This window comes from Anomaloglossus baeobatrachus, chromosome 3, assembly GCF_048569485.1.
Source record: "Anomaloglossus baeobatrachus isolate aAnoBae1 chromosome 3, aAnoBae1.hap1, whole genome shotgun sequence".
NCBI classification, from domain to species: domain Eukaryota; kingdom Metazoa; phylum Chordata; class Amphibia; order Anura; family Aromobatidae; genus Anomaloglossus; species Anomaloglossus baeobatrachus.
In genome coordinates this window covers 61,033,274-61,056,941 of record NC_134355.1, presented here as the reverse complement: position 1 = coordinate 61,056,941, position 23,668 = coordinate 61,033,274, and the positions used below count along the sequence as shown (strand labels likewise).

General features: G+C 46.5%; 1 protein-coding gene across 1 annotated transcript in view; it reads right to left on the bottom strand.

Moving 5' to 3' along the window:
• Positions 1-23,668, bottom strand: part of MSH2 (mutS homolog 2) — a 223,791-nt gene that overhangs the window by 20,769 nt on the left and 179,354 nt on the right. The window contains exons 11-13 of the mRNA XM_075338034.1: positions 15,796-15,893; positions 5,609-5,854; positions 3,933-4,137 (exon numbers count right to left, since the gene is read on the bottom strand). Of these exons, the coding sequence (XP_075194149.1) occupies positions 3,933-4,137; positions 5,609-5,854; positions 15,796-15,893 (549 nt within the window). The remainder of the gene's footprint in view (positions 1-3,932; positions 4,138-5,608; positions 5,855-15,795; positions 15,894-23,668) is intronic.

Here is a 23,668-nt window from a genome sequence, read left to right as displayed (position 1 = left end):
CCGACGTCATCCACACTCGCTGGCATTCAGGTCTTGAGCAGGCACACTTTGATCTGCCCTGAGCAGAGCAGATCAAAGTATTGTAGTGCGCCTGCGCAAGGCCGGCGAGTGCATGACGCAGACGCGTCATGCACACTGGAGTCAGAAGGAGGACGAAGATGGCGGGAAGAGGAGACACTGGTACCGGAGAACGGAGACACCCATATGGCCAACCGCGCGACCGTTAGGTAAATATCATAAAGTGTTAAACACTTTATAATACTCACCTAAATGGTCGGTATGCTTAAGATGGGACTAATTTGTGTCTCCGTTCTCCGGGTGCGGCGCCTCATCTTTCGGCCATCTTTGTCCTCCTCCTTCTGAAGACTGGGTGCATGACGGATCCTACATCAGGCACGCGCGCCGGCATTGAGGTCCTGTGCAGGCATACTTTGATCTGCCCTGAGCAGGGTAAATGAAAGTATTGTAGTGCGCCTGCGCAGGACCTCAATGCCGGCATGCACCCAGGCTTCAGAAGAAGGAGGACAAAGATGGCCGAAAGATGATGTGCCGTACCCGGAGAACGGAGACACCCATTTGACCCACCTGCACTGTACTGACTGTTTAAATATTATAAAGTGATTTTTTTTCTACTACACAGCGGCCTGGACTCTTATATACGGCCAGTTAGAATCCTGTATATAAGAGCCCAGTGGTGGTGGTCACAGCTTATAGGGGCCAAATCTGGTGACAGACTCCCTTTAACCCCTTCACGACCATGGACGGATCTTTCCGTCATGGATCGTGTCCCGGTAAGCCCCGCCCCCTGCCGCGGGCAGGCGGCGTGGATCGGCACACATATCAGCTGTTTTCAACAGCTGACATGTGTGCCTACATGTTCCGAGTGGAATCGCATTCCACCCGGAACATTAACCCCTTAGATCTCGCTGCCAAAGTCTGGCAGCGAGATCTATATGCGCGCGGCCATCTTTTTTACTTACCGCCGCCCCCTCCGGACGTCACGTGAGTGATCACGTGACGTTCGGTGGTTGCCATCGTAGCACAGGGTCATGTGATGACGCCTGGTGCTACGAAGTTTCACTTTCATTCTTCCTCGGCACGGAGCAGAGGAAGAAAGAAAGTGACTGAATCTGCTGATTACAGCGGTATAGCTGTGATCAGCAGATAGCGATCAGCAATCGGATTGCTGATCGCTATAGCCCCCTAGGGGGACTAGTAAAATAAAATAAAAAAAGTAAAAAAAAAGTTTTAAAAAATTAAAAAAAAACCAAAAAACCTAAAAGTTCAAATCACCCCCCTTTCCCCCCATTGAAAATTAAAGGGTTAAAAAATAAATAAATATACACATATTTGGTATCGCCGCGTTCAGAAATGCCCGATCTATCAAAATATAAAATCAATTAATCTGATTGGTAAACGGCGTAGTGGCAAAAAAATTCCAAACGCCAAAATTACGTTTTTTGGTCGCCGCAAGTTTTACGCAAAATGCAATAACAGGTGATCAAAACGTAGCATCTGCGCAAAAATGCTACCATTAGAAACATCAGCTCGAGACGCAAAAAATAAGCCATCACTGAGCCATAGATCCCAAAAAATAAGAACGCTACGTGTTTCGGAAAATGGCGCAAAACGTGCGCCACTTTTATTGGACAAACTTGTGAATTTTTTTTAACCCCTTAGATACAAGTAAACCTATACATGTTTGGTGTCTACAAACTCGCACCGACCTCAGGTATCATACCCACACATCAGTTTTACCATATAGTGAACACCGTGAATAAAACATCCCAAAAACTATTGTGCCATCACACTTTTTTTGCAATTTTTCCACACTTGGAATTTTTTTGCTGCTTTCCAGTACACCATATGGTAAAACTTATGGTTTCATTTAAAAGTACAACTTGTCCCGCAAAAAACAAGCCCTCATATGGCAAGATTGACGGAAAAATAAAAAAGTTACGGCTCTCGGAAGAAGGGGAGCAAAAAACAAAAACGCAAAAACGGAAAGTGCCCCGGGGCTGAAGGGGTTAAAGATCATGTAACCTGACAAATGAGCGATTTCCTTGCTTGTCGGGTGATCTGCGGCAGATTATGCTGCACAATCATGACGAGCGTTCCAGGTAACGATCATTCACGATTATCGAGCATTGTACGTAGCCTTTAAGTGTTTCCCTGAGCATAAAAAAAATGACTATTTATTATGCCATTTGCGCTAATACTAGAAAAGAGCTGTCCCCAAACTCCGCTGAAAGCACAGTATGCAGATGAGCACAAAGCAGACTGCTCCGTCACACGTGTGTGGGCATATATTACCCTTTTGGCTACTCAAAGCTGAATGTGAGGCGCATAACGATTGTCCACCAACTGGTAAAAATACATCACCATACTAGTAAATCAATTTGGAAACCCCTGCACATCTCCCCTGCTGGAGGCTGCAATGACAGCGTTACAAATCAATGCTGGCAGCGGTCCGCAGAGTGACCGGGGCCTGCGAGATCCTGCGTTACAACTTGGCTTCCTCTGTGCGTTTGTGCTCTGACGACATTAGGCTCTCTCAGTCCAGCCTTTCCCTTCCCCTCACTTACTAATTAGGTCAATCTGCTACCTGGCATGATGGCCAATATGCCGGACTGAGAAGTCAGCACGCAGCGTGCTGCGCGGTACCAAGCTGCTCCATCATGTGACATTCAGGTCTTCCATCATGTGTAACCGTCTGCGGGTATTATAGCAATCAATCATCCATAATAGATACAACTATTGGCCATAAGGGAGGCGCATCTGGCTCCGCCGGCCGGGTACAGTGAGCTAAAGTCATTACAGTTAAAACAAACGTTCTGCAAGAAGCGTCCAGCGCTCCAGAGGACGCAGAACGAGGACATTGTTTTTTAGCCCCAAGCTCCATCTGAAAGCCGGGGGTTCTCGAGCTGAGGATTCATCAGAAGCTCCAGCTTTTATTCCACTGACGTTATCCAGTTTCAGGCTGGGGATTTTTTTACATTTCATTAATCTCACACTTTAACAAATTTATCATAGTTTTTCTAGGTGGATTCAATTTCATTTAATGTAGCAGGGGTTAATCCTGCAGAGGATAGACAAGTGGTCAGATTAATTCCAATTATGATTGAATTTACACTAACGCCGGCCACACACATTACATGTGTCAGCCGACAGCCCGCTCTCCTGACCCCCCTCACAGACATAACGATATGGCCAAAAGTAATGAGACATCTTGTAATCATCAAATTCAGGTTTCTCATTCAGTCCCCTCGCCCCCAGTGTAAGAAACGACCCTCCCTCGCCCCTGGTTTATGACAGAAGCCCCCCCCTCCCCTCCCTGTCCCTGGTGTACAACATCCACGCCCCCCCCCCTCGTCCCTGGTGTACAACATCCAAGCCCCCCTTGTCCCCATATACGACATCGGCCCTCCAGCCCTCGTCCCTGGTGTACAACATCTGCCCTCCCCCCTCGTCCCCAGTGTACAACATCCAGGCCTCCCTTGTCTCCTATATACGACATCTGCCCCCCTCGTCCCTGGTGTACAACATCCAGCCCCTCCCTGCCCTTCACCGGTGTACAACATCCGCCCCCCACCTCTTATTCCCGGTGTACGACATCCAGCCCCCCTCGTCCCTTGTGTACGACCTCCGGTGCCCTGAGTGTAGGAAAGGGTGCAAGCAGTATACCTGTCTGGTGCTTGGGAAACTTGGGTGTGCAATAGTGTGTTACCTGGGGCGGGTGTCTCGCTGGCCTAACGTTTAGCTCACGGTCAGCCTATAGAGGTAGGTGAGCGGACGAGTGAGTGCGAGGAGTGGAATCCTCCTTTTTAGTCGCCCCAGAGTCGCGTGTGCATCATGCTGGCGGTGTTTGTGACACACAGGTTGTGCAAGACACAGCAGAATATATTACAATGTATGAAAGAAGAATAACATACCGGAGGATAGAAGCAGTTTCCAGCATCTCAGCCATGAATGTAGAAACTCCTTTTAGTTGACTGTCTCCAGCACCAACTCGGGCAAGAATGCAGTCCACTATGCTGACTTCAGCCGAGTCACAAGGCACAAAGCAGCCGATCTGAGCCATCAGAACTATCACTCCGGTCTGGCGAATGTATGTGGACTTACCACCCATGTTTGGACCTGTTAGAAAAAAAACAAAATTTATTACTAGATTACTATTTATTACTAATCTGCCAAAATAAAGCTACATAAACTAGGACTAGTGGGGTGTGGTGTCGCTTCCTCGGGACCAATGGACGGGGACCTGGCCCCGCCTGCCCACTGTCCAGTGGATGGACGGGGACCTGGCCCCGCCTGCCCGCTGTCCAGTGGATGGACGGGGACCTGGCCCCGCCTGCCCGCTGTCCAGTGGATGGACGGGGACCTGGCCCCGCCTGCCCGCTGTCCAGTGGATGGACGGGGACCTGGCCCCGCCTGCCCGCTGTCCAGTGGATGGACGGGGACCTGGCCCCGCCTGCCCGCTGTCCAGTGGATGGACGGGGACCTGGCCCCGCCTGCCCGCTGTCCAGTGGATGGACGGGGACCTGGCCCCGCCTGCCCGCTGTCCAGTGGATGGACGGGGACCTGGCCCCGCCTGCCCGCTGTCCAGTGGATGGACGGGGACCTGGCCCCGCCTGCCCGCTGTCCAGTGGATGGACGGGGACCTGGCCCCGCCTGCCCGCTGTCCAGTGGATGGACGGGGACCTGGCCCCGCCTGCCCGCTGTCCAGTGGATGGACGGGGACCTGGCCCCGCCTGCCCGCTGTCCAGTGGATGGACGGGGACCTGGCCCCGCCTGCCCGCTGTCCAGTGGATGGACGGGGACCTGGCCCCGCCTGCCCGCTGTCCAGTGGATGGACGGGGACCTGGCCCCGCCTGCCCGCTGTCCAGTGGATGGACGGGGACCTGGCCCCGCCTGCCCGCTGTCCAGTGGATGGACGGGGACCTGGCCCCGCCTGCCCGCTGTCCAGTGGATGGACGGGGACCTGGTCCCGCCTGCCCGCTGTCCAGTGGATGGACGGGGACCTGGCCCCGCCTGCCCGCTGTCCAGTGGATGGACGGGGACCTGGCCCCGCCTGCCCGCTGTCCAGTGGATGGACGGGGACCTGGCCCCGCCTGCCCGCTGTCCAGTGGATCGACGGGGACCTGGCCCCACCTGCCCGCTGTCCAGTGGATGGACGGGGACCTGGCCCCACCTGCCCGCTGTCCAGAAGATGGACGGGGACCTGGCCCCGCCTCCCGCTGTCCAGTGGACGGTGATCTGGCCCTGCCTGCCCGCTGTCCAGAGGAGATGGATTTGGCCTTGCCTGATTAGCAAAGGTGGATCTGATCCTGGGAATGAAAGGGTTACCAAGCTGGAAATGCAACTGGAAAATTTCATCCTAAATATACATTTCTAATATTTGTAAAAAGCAAGAGGAAAAAACCCACTCAAGATCAGAGAATTCAAAAGCAGAACAACAAAATAACAGACAATGAAATAAGGAAAACAAATTAAATTACTCCCTTTTAAGAAAACAATGGAGGCACCTTTTGTATCAGGTCATATTAAATCATGTTCATCGCTAATTAGCTGATCATTGAATCACAATCTGAAGACACTGACAAATTACCAGTGATAATATGGAACATCTGCTTCTCCTTCTCGAACGTTATGTCATTGGGGATGAACGCCACATCATCTTGCATTTCAATACACGGGTGTCTGGCAGCTTTCAGCACGATTCTTCCCTTTCCCTTCTCCAGGATGACTGGGCGAACATATGGCACCGGAGCTCCATTAGAAACGTGAGCAAAGCCGACAATCGCATCTAACTGGGCAATCACATCGCTCATCGTCTGCATGGGATCTACGTATCCTAAGAGGAGATGGAGGGCACAAGAGATTTATAGCCAGTTGTTTTAAAGTGTCATGGGAAAAAAAATCCAATAATCTGTCAACTTTATTATCATCATATAAATCGGTTTAAAAAAAAAAAATCCATCTTAGAGTGGCTATATAATAATTTGACAGATTTAATGCCCAAATATTAAAATTAATATATTAACAGTTCAGCTCTGAGGCCTATAAAGCCATTTTGACATTAATTTTCAAAGCAAGTACACCAGCTTCATCAGTCCTAAGATCTATTTGCTTTAAGTATTGTGCAATCTGATGACAGATCATCTTTATGAGATTCTAAGGGCCATTTCACACATACGGAATTTCGCCGGATCCGTCACACTCCAGTACAGTGTAATACAGTACAATGGCATCGCGGCAACCATGCTGTCATGTAACCGGAGCTTGCCGAGATGCCAATTTACAGTACTAACACTGTACTGGAGTGTGACCTGTGAAGGTAGCCTGGGTGATAAGATTGTTTGTTCAAACGTAATAAGATAATCTGGGTATGTAAATAATCAAAATATAGATGTAGTTGCACAATTATCTGTGTGTCCATATGACAATCGCACAGACGCCATAATATGATTCCAAGCTGTATAGTCAAGAAAGGGTTACCAAGGATGAGTGAACAGATGTACAAACAATGAACAAAGAAGTTATTTATGCTTATCAGTAGTTTCACATAAAGGAGGAATGTGTCATCTGTGGGATGAAATGTGGGTTTCTATGTCCCTACGCACCTCCCTGTACTGTTTTGATGTGAGAGAAAAGACAAATTGATACTTTAGTATATGTCTGAAGGTTGAAATGTAATACTAATATCTGATCTATGGAATACACGAGTTCAGACGCAAGCCTGAGCTCAGAGAACATGTCCTGTGTTCATTATTGAGTCTCATAATATCTGCGCAGATACCTAATTTGGCCCCGTGCCTCTGGTGCCCTGAACAAGACTCCATTAGCAGTCTTACCCAAATTTCTCCCTTGACAGACGGATCCGGCAGTTCGGTGAAATGCCGGATGTGTGAAACGGCCCTTAGAATCTCAATAGTACAAAATTTACTAACATCCATTTACTCAAACTTTGAGATTGAGGACCACCAGTGCCATCTCATGACCATAACTGTTGAGGAGAGCCATATGATTAAATACTTGATTAACCTCTGGACATAGAGCACTGTGAGAAGTGTGTTCAATTAAATCAATTCTCTATACATAAGCCAGTCACTTTTCAGAGGAAGCAAAGATGGCCCCCGATGACATCACAGACCCTACCATCAGCATGGATCCACCAGATGACGCCCCTCCCATCACTATCACCATGGACTGATCCACTGAAGTCAGACCCGCACATCAACAGCAACAAAGATCTCCCCATTGGCTTGCCCATGAACTGTCCCACTAAATGGGCATATCTGAACTTATGTACGCCCCTGAACTTGTGTATGCCCCTAGCCTATATCAGAGACCGCACGGGTTCTCCTGTTCTCTTTGGCTGCCATTTTTACTGTGACCAAGAAGAGATTTCATATCAGACTGTGTCTGGTGTGAATTCTTTACGCATGTACTTGGTCTATACCATGGTTTAGGCACTTCATGACATAGCATACAAGCTTACAATAGACCATAGGGCTGAAATGACCATGAGTATTGCACTTCCATAGATCTACAATTTTACATGGAGGCACATTGAGCTCTCTTCTCATAAATAAATCAAAGGAGGGGGGGGGGGAGGGTAATTAGCTCATTATCAAGTTATTTTTCCAAATTAAGGTCCATTCAGTTTGGCCAATTTTGGCTCATTAACAACCCTCATCCAACTATATACAAGTCTATATACAAGTCGTTGGTGTTCTTTTACCAGCCAGTATACACAGGACACCGAGGGAACCGAACCATCATCAATACGAAACTTTGGCCCCTAAACAGCAACATATTGGCAGCGAATGTCCTCTTTATACCGGCCAGTGAGCTGCTGATAGCAATGATTTTTTTTGCCGAAAAATGATCTGAACACCAAACAAAAAAAGCTTTTTGCACCTTCGCGTTCCTACAAAAGTTTAAGGTCAGAACAAAACTTTAAAAGGTCTTTTCAAAAACCTATATTTAGTTCTTCTCTCTTTTCCTGTCCATCAGCAGAGAATTCCCAAGAACGGCTAATGCACAACCATCAGTAATAAAGGAGAACGTCAGTGGTGTCCACAAGAGGTGCAGACCCCAAGTACCTGGCACTGACTGCAGATCCGTTTGCTTTGGCATTACCCATGTATATATTAAATAAGGTGTACATGCTCTATAATCCATTCTGACAATATATATAACAATATACAATAAAAAAAAGATATTTGATACAATGTTCGCCAGAAAAATCTATTTAAATACTATTATGCCAAAAATAGACAAAAGTACTCTACAAGTGATAGCTTTATCTGCAAACCAGAAAAAAATAAATTTGCAAGCTTTCGGTGCACAGAGGCCCCTTCATCAGGCAGGTATACAAATGAGACCAGAGCAGACCAGAGGGTTACAAGACAATTTGTAAGTGGGGTGGATGAGGAGACTTATCAGAAAGATCAGCCAGAGTAATAAAAATAAGGATTGTGTTACAGATGGAGCGGTAATACATGGCGCCAAGCTGTCCTGTGTTCTTTATGAGACATCTCTGGCGGCTTATCTCAGCGAGTACAAAAAGCAGCATAGTACGTAATTGAATATGCTGATTACCTTCCATAACATACACAGACTGTTGGCCAAACCCATCGATATTGGTGGGTTCTCTGGACGCATTGGCTTCAGGAATTTGATGCCTCCACCTTGTGCCAGTCATTGCACTGGTGGCCCATAGAGTACAGAAGCCAATATAAACATATCACTCCTGCATACACAGCTCTCCACAGTTCTGCACTACCCTACATCTCCTCCCTCACTTCTATAACCCTACCCATCCTCTCCATTACGCTAAAGAATAACATCTTAGATTACTCATAGACAAACTTCGCACTCCCGTCTTCAGGACTTCTCCCATGCTGCACCAGTTTTCTGGAATGCACTACCACAGACAATTAATTCTCAGTATCCAGTTTCAAACTTGCCCTAAATACACATTTATTTACACTGGTCCACCACTTCACCTCAATCTAAATAACTATTCCCTATTCTCGCTTCCATGCACTCGATAGCTCTTAATACCTATACTTAGTGGATGGTGTCTGGTTCATACAGTCATTTGCTTGCCCCTTTATATTATACTGATGGCAGGCCCTTGCATGACTTCGACCTTTTGTCATATTTCTTAGAGGGGCGTGGCAGCTATAAGTCCCCTTACTTGGCAGCCAGACTGGCTTGCAAAGTCTCCTTAAGGAGAATAGTGTTCCCCCGTGGTCCCCACATAGCTTTCTCATGAGCCAGATCAGACACCCCCATACTTTGCACTGACGAGGGGCAAGCACCCCGAAACACCGTGTCTGCAAATTGGGATTCTGATCTGGCTTATATATCCTGAGTCATATTGCAAAGGATTGTTAAAAATCCACTTGTGACTTTTAGGATCGCTACTTCCAATAGGTGGCGCTGTGCTAGAGTTTGTCTCCTTTACTGGAGAGACAATTTGACCTTTTGTGTGACTCCTATTTCCTCAGATTGTATCTTATAAACAGGTCAGTCACCCCTCTTGGTATGTCTATTTGTTACTCTGTAATGTCTTATGTCTGTACAAGTACGACGTACTGAACGGTAAAGTGCTGCAGAATATATTGGTGCAATTTAAATAAAATGTACTATTTTTTATTATAGGGACCTGGAGTCAGTCTAGTGCAGATGTGAAGTGAGTCCATGCACGGAGCCATAAATACCGGAGTAAGATTAAGTTCATTTGTCAAAGACTTGAACGTTCTTATCAGTTTAAATTCCCAGATTTTTCTTTCTCAATCATTCTTAAGATCCCCTCTTAAGATAGAATAAAATATCTGCCATCACTGAGGAATACAGTCTTGTAACAAGGATAATATCCACTTATAATCGATGACCGGATGCACAAAGCCACATGGATCCCAAGAGGCAGTCTACTGGAGTAGAGGGAGGATATCAGAGCGCCTCTTGTGGTCCCATACAACACCCACAAGAGCATTCTAAGGAAAACTGTTGATCTTTCTATACTGCTCAAAAAAATAAAGGGAACACTAATATACCATTGTGTTTTTTCAGTGTTCCCTTTATTTTTTTTTCAGCAGTATATATTTCAGATATTATAGATTTGGGGAAATGTCTTTCAGTCCTTTGCTACTCTGATATTATCCACCACAATTTAGGAATCCACTCCTCAATAGAGTCGCCTCATCAACAGAGCTTTGCACATTCCCCTCTGTCTGTAAATATAAAAAAATGCAAGGTCGGTACCTATATATCTCACCAACAAGCAGTTGTCACATTCTCACCAGAGTCCGCTCCTGTGACTTCTGCTTCAGTCACCAGGCGCAGTGTTCCAGCTGTGGACTATGCTGGTGATGGGGGAGGAGTCGGTGCCAGTGGCTCTAGTGGGTGGGTGCAGGCTCCGCTCATCCACTAGGCTGGGTTTTCCTGGTGCCTGCAGTACCACTGGCTGAGTGTAGGTGGCGTGTGTCTTCCAGCTGAGGTTGCCACAATTCAGCTTCAGCCAATGGGAAGACACCACACCCTTTTTATCCCCTCTTCTGTCTGCTGGCCATTGCCAGATATAGATTGTATTACTGCTAGACTCTGGTTCCCCCTGCTCTGATTACTGATTCCTGCTTTGACCTCTGCCTGCTCATTCACTACTCTCCTGCCTGCTCTATTTGCACCTCGCTGCCTGATCCGGATTTGACCTCTGCTTTGTTTTCTGATTACGTCCTTGCCTGCCTGATTCTGTCCCTGTTTTGTATTTCCCGGTTCGACCCTGCCTGACTACTACTATCATCGGACTGCTACCTTGCACAGGTGGTGATCTCCAGGGCCCTGTGTAATTCCAAATCCCTGTATAGGGGTTAAAGGGTTTCAGGTTCTTGGGGTTCTGCTTTGTGAGCGGCTTTCCTCTAGCCTGTCCATTATAGCCAGTCTGAGCCTGTGGATCCAAGTAGGCGTTACAGGAGTCCACGCAGTCAAAATACCAACCAGGACTGTAAAACCTATGCTGCCGTCTCCTGTACATCCTCCAGTGTGGGGTACTTGATACTGTGCACAAGGGACCCTAAAATAACCTATATTGGAGAAACTAAACATAAGCTACAAACTGGAGTGGATCTACACACACGAAAAACAAACTAAGAGGTAAATCATTTGAATATCCTAAAAAGAATTTATTAAACAAAAAAACAACATCTGCCGTGAGCCAGAACCTCACAAGACTAAGGGGTACTTTGCACACTACGACATCGCAAGTGCGATGTCGATGGGGTCATGTCGAAAGTGACGCACTTCCTGCGTCGCTCTCGACATCGTAGTGTGTAAATCCTAGATGATACGATTAACGAGCGCAAAAGCGTCGTAATCGTATCCTCGGTGTAGCGTTGGCGAATTCCATAATTACGCTGACGCGACGGTCCGATGTTGTTCCTCGCTCCAGCGGCAGCACACATCGCTGTGTGTGAAGTCGCAGGAGCGAGGAACATCTACCTGCGTCACCGCAGCTCCCGTCGGCTATGCGGAAGGAAGGATGTGGGCGGGATGTTTACATTCCGCTCATCTCCGCCCATCCGCTCCTTTTGGCCGCCTGCTGTCGCAGTGACGCCGCACAACCCGCCCCCTTAATAAGGAGACAGTTTGCCGGCCAGAGCGACGTCGCACGGCAGGTGAGTGTATGTGAAGCTGGCGTAGCGATAATGTTCGGTACGGCAGCTATCACAATGATATCGCAGCTGCGACGGGGGTGGGGACTATCGCGCTCGGCATCGCAGCATCGGCTTGCGATGTCGCAGAGTGCAAAGTACCCCTTAGGCTAGGTTCACATTTCCGTTGTTTGCATCAGTCACATGCGTTGCTTGGCGCTTGTGACTGATGCGTTGTACAACAGATGACAAGAATAAGAATTCATTGTCGGACTCCGTTGTAAAAGAGCGAACGATCAGCTGATCGCTCACAATAGCTGGCCGGCTTTTGAGAACGAACAGATCTCCCAGCGGCCGGCTAATGAGAGCGATCAGCTGATCGCTCAATGCAGCCGGCCGCTGGGTGATCAGCTGATCGCTCACAGCAGTCGGCCGATCAGCTGATCGCTCACAGCAGCCAGCCGCCAGGTGATCAGCTGATTGTTTGGCCGCCGAGAATGTGTGCGGGGGGCGGAGTGCGGGGTGGGTGGAGCCGAGCCGGGCCATGGCGCTGAGGACGTCAGTGCCGGGACTGCATGGCTGGGGACAGGTGAGTGTGTCTGTGTCTCTGTGTGTGTGTGTGTGTGTGTGTGTGTGTGTGTGTGTGTGTGTGTGTGTGTGTGTGTGTGTGTGTGTGTGTGTGTGTGTGTGTGTGTGTGTGTGTGTGTGTGTGTGTGTGTGTGTGTGTGTGTACGTACGTACATGCGGAGTGAAGGAGGGGGCGGAGCAGAGCGGGGAAGTGTCGGGCTCCCTGCACATGTAGCCAAGGTAAATATCAGGTAACTAAGCAAAGCACTTTGCTTGGTTACCCGATATTTACCTTGGTTACCAGCGTACACCGCTTAGCGCTGGCTCCTTGCACACGTAGCCAGGGTAAATATCGGGTACCTAAGCAAAGCGCTTTGCCTAGTAACCCGATGTGTACCCTGGTTACGTGTGCAGGGAGCCAGAGCGCATGCGCAGTGAAAGCCTACGGATTGCGCTGCTCAAAAAACGTTACACTCTGCGTTCCTGCCGCCTGACGATCAGTCGTTCCACGACTGATCAGTCGGGCGGAGGATGCAACGCAGTGTCATCAGTCACAATCCGCCGCTCATACAAGTCTATGGGAACAACGGAATCTGCCAAACTGATTCCGTTGCTAACCAAAGCCGAGGATTGTGACTGATACAAATTGACGGAGATGTGAACCTAGCCTTAGCCAGACACCCACTAGACTAAAAGGGATGTGTGATTTTCCCACATATTTGTTTTGATGCATGTAGTTACAAAAAAAAAAATAAAAATATTGGAGCTTGGGAGTCCGAGCCCCCGGGACTTTGCTGACATCTTAAGACACAGCTGGAATGAGATCATTAGTGAAACACATCCCACATCTCAATCATCCGCCGCGTCTCCAACAGGGAGAACACAAACAACTTGACAGCAATTTACAGCAAGGATGAAGCTGTCGATGGCACAATGCTAATGGTAATTTAACCTCATTTCATACCTGCTGATTTTCCCTTTATTTTTCCAGCAAACATTTTAACTTCTTAGAATTTAATTTTTCAAATTAGAAAGCAAAACTTCAACATGAGTGACTGGAGGTTTTCTTAAAGAGCCATTCCCAAAAAGCTTTAATCTAAGAAACATCTGAACCAAAAATAGTCAAATGAAAAGTAAGTTTGTGAATGAATATTTTTGCCTAAAGAGCATTTGTCAGTAGGATCAACCTTATATGAGCATGTAGATCATAGGAAGCGGAATAAAATGATCCCTTGATATCTGCAATCTCATGTCATATTTCAGAGAAATCCACAGTTTTTTTTAATGTGCAAATGAGCTCTTAAAATCTATGGTCCGGACATAGATCTCCCTGAGAATCTGCCTCCAGATATTATAAATGAAAGGGCATTTCCAGCGTGAGACATGTAATGCCTGACAGTCCACTATCGTGATCTACATGTCTCACACTGGTGATGCCCCCGTTCATTTATAATAAGCTCTGGAGGCAGACTCACAGGGAGATCTATATGCTGCCCATAGGTCTTAACAGCTTATTTACATATTAAGAAAACTGTGGATTTCTCCCAAATATAACATGAGATTGCAGATCTCAAGGGATCATTTGAGGCTGCTTTCACACATCTGGTTTTTGCCGTGCGGCACAATACGGCGCTCTGCAGAAAAAACGCAACCGTTTTTTTTTTGCCGCCGGTTGCGTTTTTCCGCATAGACTTGCTTTAGCGCCGTATTGTGCCGCATGACCTTGTGTTGCGTCCGGATTTTGCCGGATGCAGCATATTTAGCCCATGCGGCAGCCGGATGGAACGTTGCCAGGCACGTTCTTTCGTGCGGCGAAAAAACCACATCGCACCGGATCCGGCGCGATTCACAATGAAAGCCTATGGACGTCAGACGCGGCATCCTGCGGCAAAAAACGCATCCGGCCGCCGGATGCAGTTTTCTGCACTGCGCATTCTTAGTATCAAACCGCATCCGGCAAAAAAACGGACGGGCGGCATCCGATGCATAGGTTTTTGAGCCAGATTGTGCCGCTCAGCACAAACCGGATGTGTGAAAGCAGCCTTACTCAGCTGCCTGTGACCTACATGCTCCTATAGACAGCTTAGGATGGTTGATCCTACTGACAGATTACCTTTAACTTGGCACTCAAATTGTTGCAAGAAATGTAGTGTCATGAGTGACATGACACAAGGAATGTGACAGTTGTAGCCCATGTCCTGGATACGTCTGTCTGTGGTGGCTCTTGTAGCACTGACTCCAGCAGCGTCCACTCCTTGTGAATCTCCCCCAAATTTTTGAATGACCTGTTCTTAATCCTATCAAGGCAGTGGTTATCCCAGTTGCTTGTGCACCTTTTTCTACCACACTTTTCCGTTCCACTTAACTTTCCATTAATATGCTTGGATACAGCACTCTGAACAGCCAGCTTCTTTAGCACTGACCTTTTGTGGCTTACCCTCCTTGTGAAGTGTGTCAATGACTGCCTTCTAGATATCTGTCAAGTCAGCAGTCTTCCCCGTAATTATGTAGCCTACTGAATCAGACTAAGGGACCATTTTAAACACTTAGGAAGCAGGTGTTTTGTGGTAATTATTCTAATTTTCTAAGATAATGACTTTTGGGTTTTCATTGGCTGTAAGCCATAATCATCAACATTAACAGAAGTAAACACTTGACATAGATCCGTGTGTAATGACTATATAATATATAGGAATAGATCCCTCTGTGTAATGACTATATAATATATGCATTTCCCTTTTTGTATTGAATTACTGAAATAAACTGTCTTTTTAAGAATATTCTAATTTATTAAGATGCACTTGCATATACATACACACATTATATATGGATACACATACACACACATATCCTTAACTTTTTGTGAGTAGTGTGTGAGTTGATGGGGTTACAGTGTGGGCAGGCGTGTCTAGTCAATAGAGAACTGCTCTACACCTTGCGAATGGTACAAGTGACAGCCTCAACTACTGGAATAACATCATTAAGCCAGTCACTGTGCCTCTGCAACTTTATGGAGGACAATGCTCTAGCTCATTGAGGTGGCATCATTAAGGAACAACTGCTGGAGACTGTGGGACCTTAAATGGAGTGGTCTGTACTTTCTCCAGACCTGAATCCCATAGAAAACCTATGGGATTAGCTGAGACACGTCTAGAGGCTTGTAATTCTGTCGATCCAGCTCTATTCTCCGTGCCGCTGCCTCCTGATGATTGACTGATCCTTTGTCTAAAGTCACACAGTACAGAGGCAGCCTCATTTACATTTCAATTCAAACTATGATTTCTCAGTAACAGAGGAACTGCCCATGTAAAGCTATTACTGTACTTGTCTTTGAAAGAGCTACATGCACACAAATAGTTTTGGGTGTGAAATCCTGAGGGCAGATTTCCTTAATGGAATCTTTCTTATTCTCGCTGTTCAAGCAGAAATCAAATGTATGTTTTAACTCACCCACTAATCAAATTATTACCTATACAGGTATCAACTGTCCCCCTGAATCAACGTTCTGAAGCAAGAATATGTAAAATATCAAAAGGCCCTTTATCACAAAAGGCACGGTACTCACCAGAAGAGATGTTAATGATTTCTTTCACAATCGCATTCTGGGCCTCCTCATATTCTTCCCTGTGTTTAATGTACTCCTCATTGTAAGAGCTCAATTTGCTGTAATCAAAAAACACAAAATAAGTCAGATTTGGATCCATAATTCTTAATGTCGAAAACAAGTATAAAATGCATATTACTTTAAAAAACAAAACAGATGTAAAACTTTACATACTTTAAGTAATAGCTCAAAGACACATTTTCTGCCTCAAGAAATGTTAGGCTCTTTTTCCATCACGATATTTGTACATGTCCGGTACATTCCTCGATGTATACCCCTGACACAAGCCATTAAATAGGGCATTGAGGTCCTGCTCAGGGCAGTTCAAAGTGCGCCTGCGCAGGACCTCCGTGCCAGCCTGTGTGCATGATGTAGAACGCATCATCCTCACTAGCTTCAGAAGGAGAAAGATGGCCGAAAGAGGCGGCACGGGACCCGGACAACAGAGACACCCATCCAACCAGTCTGCTCCGCACCGTCCGTTAGGTAAGGTAAGAATTATGAACATCCGGTGACAGGTTCCCTTTAAAAGCCATCCCACCGCCACAAGATGTATCCTATCAGGACGGTCCTACTATACTATACTATCACTAATATTAAACCCCTCTCTGTGTCAGCGGACCTCAATTTAAATTGAACAGTTGGCCTGGGGTCCTGGTTTGCTCCGACACCTGCTGAGGACGTGACGTGGACTAAATGCCAGCTTGAAAATGTGGGGTCACTCCCCTGTTTGTACAAAATACAAGAAACTAAAAAGAGAAACCCCCCAAAAATCACGAGACCATGTGTAGAAGTGTGAAGTATAGGTGCACGTTCACACTGTGGTCGTTTGACAAAAAGCTGAGGTTTAATATTAGAAATAGAACTGAGCGAAATACACTCGAACTCCAAATTAATAAGATTTGTTTTACGAGCGCTCGGGAAATCAATACAGCACAAACACTTAGTATGGTGTATTCAAAGAATTCTCCTTTATGAGTCCATGTGACCAGTTTATATAAGGTCACAGACAAAGGACAAGGTCCCTCTGAACTATGTACCAATAAGAGCAGTATGGGCGTGAAAAAAAATGTGAAACTTCCCCGCTCATCAGTGCTAGCTGAACCCTATGTCGTCACTATATGATTCTTTTTCTCTGCTCAATTTCTAAAGCTGAACATGGACAAAACAGAATTCATTGTCTTTCCTCCTCCCTCACTCACTCAACGCCCCTAACTGACCTAGCCATCAATGTCAATGGCTGCTCACTGTCCCCAGTCTCACGCGCTCACTGCCTGGGAGTATTCCTAGACTCTGATCTCTCTTTCAAGCCACACATCCAAGCCCTCTTCACCTCCTGCCTCCTCAAACTAAAAAATATTTCCCAGATTCATACATTCCTTTCCCAAGAAGCTGCAAAAACCCTAGTACATGCCCTTATTATCTCCCGCCTGGATTATTGCAACCTTCTGCTCTGCGGCCTTCCTACTAAGAGTCTCGCACCCCTACAATCTATTCTAAACTATGCTGCCCGGCTAATCCACCTGTCCCCTCGCTACTCCCCGGCCTCTCCTCTCTGCCAATCCCTTCACTGGCTTCCCATTGCCCAACGACTGCAGTTCAAAACACTAACCATGACCTACAAAGCCATCCACAACCTGTCTCCTCAATACCTCTGTGACCTAGTCTCCCGGTTCTTACCTGCACATAACCTTTGATCCTCACAAGATCTCCTTCTCTACTCCCCGCTCATCTCCTCTTCCCACCATCGCATCCAAGATTTCTCCCCTGCCTCCCCCATACTCTGGAATGCTCTTCCACAACACATCAGACTCTCGCCTACCCTGACAAGCTTCAAAAGGAACCTGAAGACCCACCTCTTCCGACAAGCCTACAACCTGCCGTAACCCTCAGTCTGATTCAGCGCCGCACAATCAGCTCTACCCTCACCTACTGTATCCTCACCTATCCCTTGTAGACTGTGAGCCCTCGCGGGCAGGGTCCTCTCTCCTCCTGTACCTGTCTGTTTTGTACTGTTAATGATTGCTGTACGTATACCCCTTTCACATGTAAAGCACCATGGAATAAATGGTGCTATATAATAATAATAATTAGTTACAAGACAAGATGGACATTATAGGAATAAAATAGATTCTGTTTTCTCACAGGACCATTTACTAATATATATTTACTTACAAAAGGGAAATTGCTCATTTGTTTTTTCCTCGGGTTTTGTCTGTTACGTGCCCACAGTGTGAACCTGCACCTACATTGTGCCCTTATACCAACATGTGCTCCAGCTCTTTTGTGTTTGGAATGTTACCAATTCATCACAGAGAGTGTTAGAGAATCTGTCAGCAGGTTTTTGCTGTGCAATCTGACAGCAGCACCATGTAGGGGCAGAGATCCTGATTCCAGCAATGTGTAATTTAGTTTACTGGGTGCAGCAGTTGTGATAGAATCAGTGGTCTCTGCTGCTGACCTAGAATACTGAGCGCTGTATAACCCCGCCCTCACCACTAATTGGCAGCTTTCAATATCCACTGTGCATAGGTAGAAAGCTGCTAATCAGTGGTGGAAGTGAAGGCACAAGACACCTTGTACTCTAGTGATAATCTCCTGCTGATAAAATACTGATTTTATTGAAACTGCCCAGTAAAGGACACATTGCTGGTATCAGGGTGTAATATCATGTTGCTCTCAGATTACATAGCAATAACCTGCTGACAGATATAGATAGGGCACCCTTAACAGCACTCACAGTGTACAGACAAACCAGGGCCACCTTACTGTGCATGTGTCGGATGTCACTGAAGCGGCTGGTAAAACTGGGACATTTCACATGTAAGAGCGCACCACTCCATTTTTTTTTCCTTTTATGTTTATAGTAACATTAGAGAGGGACATCTTTACAATCCTATTTTGGCAGCAGTTTGGAGGCTTCTGTTGAAATGGTTCCCAAATGACAGGTTGATGGCAGTATATGGCACCGGTGGGGCCCCCTGCGATATCTATAACCTTTAAAGCATCATGACAGCAAGTTTATTTTCCTGCAGCGCCCCCCACAGGGGAAACCACACATTACACAGCGCTTATTAAAATTAACAGGCCCTTTGTGTAATGCACTGGACACATTGGATTCTCCCAAGTCAGAGGCGATTTTCTCTTTTTAAAAAGATTTGTGACTAATGGGGGGGAGAAATACCATCAGAGCTCAGCAGATACTGTATAAAGATGTGCGGCCTAATGATAGGTTATTAGCCACAAAGTATCACTTCCCATGTACAGAGAAGTAGAGGCCCCCGCCGGACAATGCTGTGGATGACTTATTCGGGAATATACGGCACAATAACATTACATTTCAGATCATGGGTGACAATTATTTCCACGCCTGAAATTAACTTGGTCTCCTGAATATTATTTATTCAAGGCTGTGTCACTCAGAGATAATTCAATTATATTGGCGCTAACTGCATTGTGTCAAGTGTCGGTTCTGATGTAACAGCAACAAAGGCTCGAGAATTAGCGCAAAAAGTTACTGGGAGCTTAGGAAGTAGCTGGATACAAGGAAAGATGGACGCAGACTCTTATTAAAGCCCCGAGTCATTACCTTATAGATTCAAGTAATTAAATATCAGAACTTAAATAGCATTATTATTCTTGTATTGGAACGGTACAATGGCACATGGGGGAATTATGGGTCCATGTTAGGCTAGGTTCGCACACTGCGTCTTTTTGACGCTGCGTTTTTGTGCGTTTTTGGCCGCTAAAAACGCACAAAAACGCACCTGCGTCGAAAAAACGCATCAAAAAACGCATGCGTTTTTGCCGCGATTTGGTGCGTTTTTGGCTGAGTTTTGCTGCGTTTTTGATCTCTGCGTTTTGCTGCGTTTTTCCAATGCATTGCATGGGGGGAAAACGCAGAAAAACGCAGGAAAGAACTGACATGTCCATTTTTTTTTTTACTCAAAAACGCAGGTAAAAAAAACAGATGTGTGCGGACAGCAAAAATGAAAACTCATAGACTTTGCTGGGGAAGCAAAGTCCTGCAGTTTTGAGGCCAAAAACGCACCCGAAAAACGCGCAAAAACGCTGCGAAAAACGCACTGTGCGCACATAGCCTTAAGCTGCGTTCACACGTGTGTTGTTTTGCATCAGTCACAATCTGTCACCTTGAGGAATTACGGTATCCTGCAAAAAATTGAGGGAATCCATTTTTTCCCCATAGGCATCTAATAGCGATAGATGGTGACTGATGGCCCTGCGTTGCATCCGCTGCGTGACGGATCAATTATTTACTGACTGACCGTCAGGCGGGAGCAACGCAGCATGTAGCGTTTTTTGTGAGAAACGGATCGCTTTTTTTTTTTTACAGCAAGCATGCACACAATAAAAAACCATGATCACTGTAAATTCAGTTCCAGCGACCGAAATGATCAACTGATCGCCCAGCGTCCGACTGTGAACGATCAGCTGATCACCCGGCTGAGAACGATCAGCTGATCGTTCACAAAAGCCGGCTGCCGGGAAAACAGTAAAAAAAAAAAAAACAAAAAAAAAAAACGGATTTTTTTCCCCAAATCTTTATTTTTTTTATATAGCTCTAACATATTCAGCAGCGCTTTACATACATCAGGAACACTGTCCCCATTGGGGCTCACATTGGGGATCCCTATCTGTATGTCTTTGGAGTGTGGTCGGAAACCGGAGCACCCGGAGGAAACTCATGCAAACACGGGGAGAACATACAAACTCCTTGCAGAGGTGTCCTTGGTGGGATTTGAACCCAGGACCCCAGCGTTGCAAGACTGCAGTGCTAACCACTGAGCCACCGTGTCACATCAGTTTTGCCGCTACTGCAGCGCATCTGTTGCATCAGTCACACAACTGATTGTGACGGATGCAAAACAACGCAAGTATGAAAGCAGCCTAACATTCAACGCTTCATAGACTCACCACCAGGCGCTGTATAGTCCTCTAGAGGAAACGATTATAGATGAGAAAACCATCACAATACAGCACTGGATCAAGCAGTACCAGCACCAACAATAAAAACTCCAGACTACCCACTCAGCACCCACTCGGAGTTGCATGGAGAAACCGGTGTCACCGTGTTGTCTTTACTGACACGCTAGGGATGAGAAAATACCGAGTAAATAGTGAAACGAGATTGAAGGAAAGAGGGAAACCCAGTCTCTAGGGAAGGGATGGTGACCCCTTATAAAACCCTTCAGCTGGCCCCTGAATCCCTAGATAGGTATCCTGCTCGATGCATAGGTGCAGAACCTAGGCCCTGGCTAACCCTGAAATGGGCCCTAGGCAGTCACTGGATGGGATAAGCTCTGGTCAACCCCACTAAGTCCTAAAGAACACACAGGGAAAACAGGGGAATAAAAATGAACAACTTATCTCCAGGATGACTTTGGGAGAAGTATAGTAACATACAATGCATTTCCACAGGTGATTCCAAGCAGATTGCATGCAATCTGGGCAGCATATGAGTAAAACCAGCAACAAATCAAGGGGAAACACAGGTATATATGAACACAGGGAGTGGGGGATGAGGATTTGCAGCTGAAATGCCAAGATATCCACAGGGTCCTAAAAGGGAAAGAGTTATCCTTAAAAGATACACAACAGAGAAGACAATGAAATATCAAGGAGCAATTTGTGCAGCCAACGCAGCGACCTTCTGCAGCCAGACACCACAGGGTTGTCTGTCAACCGTGACATTTACTGCCCCCAATCCTCCCATTGAAATATTCATCCAATCAGGACAGATGTTCACATTAGGAGCCAAATCTCAGATCATAACTTTTCCCCAGTAAAACCTATAGTTGTGTCTAAAATGAGTTGCGTCAGAGTCCTGTTCAAGGAACTATTGTTTTTAATACTTGATCAGTACGTAGAATAAAATATTTCTTTCTACACTAAAGGAATTCAATCTTTTATTACAGTATACTTAAAATGTATTAAAAAGGTACAATGAACTTAGCATTCCCTAGGTTTCGCCGTGTGGTTTATTCCATTAAACTCATACCGACCCTGGGTTTCACTGAGCTGCTCCTTCTGGGGCACAAAAGAAGCGGCTTTGAAAACAAAAACACATTTTTTAGCACTTTAGTAAAAGAATATTTTATTATCATCTTACTGAATTATCTAATTTAAAGTAGAGGAGACACAATCTGAGATTTGTCCCAACCTAAATATTAACCTTCTCTGTTTGATATGAGAAAATTGGATGTAGTGAGGACACCCTCTGCATTTGGGTGGTAGGTGATTTATGGTGGATTCTGCACATACCGTGTTTTTCCAAAAATAAGACACTGTCTTATATTTTTTTTTGCCCCCTAAAAAGCACTAGGTCTTATTTTTGGAGGAGGTCTTATTCTTGGAGAAACACTGTTGGGGGTAAGTTTACCCCCAAAAAAGCAGACCCCCCCCCACTTCCCAGGAGACTCATACTCACCAGACCAGGACGTCTGCGTGGTTCCCAGGTCCTCCTGCGATCTCCAGTCGGTGCTGCACGCCGTCCTACCCTGCTGCTAGCTGACACACACAGCAGATCACACACACACACACACACACACACACACACACACCAGATCTCACACACACACACACCAGATCTCACACACACACACACACCAGATCTCACACACACACACACAGCAGATCACACACACACACAGCAGATCACACACACACACACAGCAGATCACACACACACACAGCAGATCACACACACACACAGCAGATCACACACACACACAGCAGATCACACACACAGCAGATCACACACACAGCAGATCACACACACACACAAAGCAGATCACACACACACACAGCAGATCACACACACACACAGCAGATCACACACACACACAGCAGATCACACACACACACAGCAGATCACACACACACACAGCAGATCACACACACACACAGCAGATCACACACACACACAGCAGATCACACACACACACAGCAGATCACACACACACACAGCAGATCACACACACACACAGCAGATCACACACACAGCAGATCACACACACAGCAGATCACACACACACAGCAGATCACACACACACAGCAGATCACACACACAGCAGATCACACACACACAGCAGATCACACACACACAGCAGATCACACACACACAGCAGATCACACACACACAGCAGATCACACACACACAGCAGATCACACACACACACAGCAGATCACACACACACACAGCAGATCACACACACACAGCAGATCACACACACACACACAGCAGATCACACACACACACAGCAGATCACACACACACACAGCAGATCACACACACACACAGCAGATCACACACACACACACACAGCAGATCACACACACACACACAGCAGATCACACACACACACACAGCAGATCACACACACCAGATCACACACACAGCAGATCACAGATACACAGAGCCGAACGCAGACACAGACAGCCGATTGCAGAAAAACACAGCCGATTGCAGACACACACACAGCCGATTGCAGACACACACAGCCGATTGCAGACACACACACAGCCGATTGCAGACACACACACAGCCGATTACAGACACACACATCCCATCCAGCACTTACGGCCGCAGGGAATGAGAGCAAGTTAAGTGTCCGGCCGCAAGTCCTGTTCGTTGCGCTCCACTGCACTGCCTCTCAGGATTCTCCCGGCGAGAAGAGATCGGTGTCGCTGGATGAGGTGAGTGTGTATGCGATCCGATGTGTGTGCGATCTGATGTGTGGGTGTGTGTGTGTGTGATTTGATGTTTGCGTGTGCGATCTGATTGTGTGTGCAATCTGACTGTGTGCGATCCGAT